Source organism: Notothenia coriiceps, unplaced genomic scaffold (assembly GCF_000735185.1).
Source record: "Notothenia coriiceps isolate Sejong01 unplaced genomic scaffold, NC01 NC01_scaffold00007038, whole genome shotgun sequence".
Taxonomy (NCBI): domain Eukaryota; kingdom Metazoa; phylum Chordata; class Actinopteri; order Perciformes; family Nototheniidae; genus Notothenia; species Notothenia coriiceps.
Window position 1 is genome coordinate 1 of NW_011339739.1, and position 1,994 is coordinate 1,994.

Here is a 1,994-nt window from a genome sequence, read left to right on the forward strand (position 1 = left end):
AAGACCAATACCGAGTCAAGACCAAGACTCAGTCAAGACCAGGATTCAGTCAAGACCAGGACCCAGTCAAGACCAGGACCCAGTCAAGACCAAGACTCAGTCAAGGCCAGGACTCAGTCAAGACCAAGATTCAGTCAAGACTAGGTTGATTACCAAAGAAAAGACCCAGACCTGCCCCAGTCTAGACCGAGTCAAGAGAGACTAGGTACAAACCTCTAACAGGGACTTGAACGTGTCGAACTTCCCGTAGTCAGAGACAATCTTCAACAGGTTCTCCTGTTGAAGAAAAACAGGAAGTCAGTCTGAGTTCAATGAAACAGTGGATCAACATGAGGTCCAGGTCTCACCTGGGGGTCCAGGTCTCACCTGAGGGTTGCTTTCCACAGTCGGCGCCACGCTGTCCATCAGCTTGTTGATGATGTGGATCATCCCGTTAGACGCCACCAAGTCCGACTGAAGGATCACTGCCTTCTTCCTGCTGCCGTGGAGACGGATCTTCGTCTGCAGGTCCTGGGGGGGGCGGGGGGGAGGAGGAGGAGGAGGAGGAGGAGGAGGAGGAGGAGTAAGAAGAACAAGAACAAGAACAAGAAGGAAAGACACAACTTCTTCAGAACTTAAACCAATGTGACTTATAGCTGATTAATATGCGCCTTAGTGCCGACTCATGCCTGATTTGTTCTCCACTTTGTCCCGACTCATACCAACTTGTACAGACTTGTTGCTGACTAAATGTCGACTTGATAGCCGTGTGCCTCACCCCCTCACTGGTGTCCATCTCCCCCATCTTTCCCGTCACGGTGTAGAAGACATCGGTTCTCTTCAGCGTGTCGAAGGGCAGGACTCCGGCCACCAGGTGCATCTTGCTCAGGTACTGAGCCTTAGACCGGTCCGCCGTCAGAGTCCGCACCTGAGAGGGAGAACGGGTCGTTAAACCCTCAGTCAAGTCTGAGCCCACAGGAAGGATAACAGAGACTTTCAAGATAAGAGGATCTCACCGAAACCCCCCTGAAGCCTTTATTGATCGGGACAAACAGGGTGAATGGACCCAGGTTCTGCAGGGACCAGGAGAGAGACCCTGAAAGCAAACAGTTCTCATTGAGTTCTTCATTCCAACTCAAATCTGACTTGTTTGTGACTGATTTTCAACTTTTCGAATAAAGACTTTTGAATAATAGCCAACCTGTTAGCGACTTGTTTCTGAATAACAGCCGACCTGTTAGTGACTTGTTTCTAAATAACAGCCGACCTGTTAGTGACTTGTTTCTAAATAACAGCCTACCTGTTAGTGACTTGTTTCTGAATAACAGCCGACCTGTTAGTGACTTGTTTCTAAATAACAGCCGACCTGTTAGTGACTTGTTTCTGAATAACAGCCGACCTGTTAGTGACTTGTTTCTAAATAACAGCCGACCTGTTAGCGACCTGTTAGTGACTAGTTTCTAAATAACAGCCGACCTGTTAGTGACTTGTTTCTAAATAACAGCCGACCTGTTAGTGACTTGTTTCTAAATAACAGCCGACCTGTTAGTGACTTGTTTCTGAATAACAGCCGACCTGTTAGTGACTTGTTTCTGAATAACAGCCGACCTGTTAGTGACTTGTTTCTAAATAACAGCCGACCTGTTAGTGACTTGTTTCTAAATAACAGCCGACCTGTTAGTGACTTGATTCAAAATAACAGCCGACCTGTTAGTGACTTGTTTCTGAATAACAGCCGACCTGTTAGTGACTTGTTTCTAAATAACAGCCGACCTGTTAGAGACTTGTTTCTGAATAATAGCCGACCTGTTAGTGACTTGTTTCTGAATAACAGCCGACTTGTTAGCGACTTGTTTCTAAATAACAGCCGACTTGTTAGCGACTTGTTTCTGAATAATAGCCGACCTGTTAGTGACTTGTTTCTAAATAACAGCCGACCTGTTAGTGACTTGTTTCTGAATAACAGCCGACCTGTTAGTGACTTGTTTCTAAATAACAGCCGACCTGTTAGTGAC

At 46.5% G+C, this 1,994-nt stretch overlaps 1 protein-coding gene across 1 annotated transcript; it reads right to left on the reverse strand.

Annotated features, from left to right (window-relative positions):
• Positions 1-183: 183 nt before the first annotated feature.
• Positions 184-1,075, reverse strand: LOC104943883 (stabilin-2-like; the record flags this gene model as incomplete). Its single annotated transcript, XM_010769347.1, has 4 exons — positions 184-276; positions 367-510; positions 758-907; positions 996-1,075. Coding segments are annotated over 4 exons (449 nt in total), but the record flags the coding sequence as incomplete, so codon positions are not given.
• Positions 1,076-1,994: the final 919 nt, after the last annotated feature.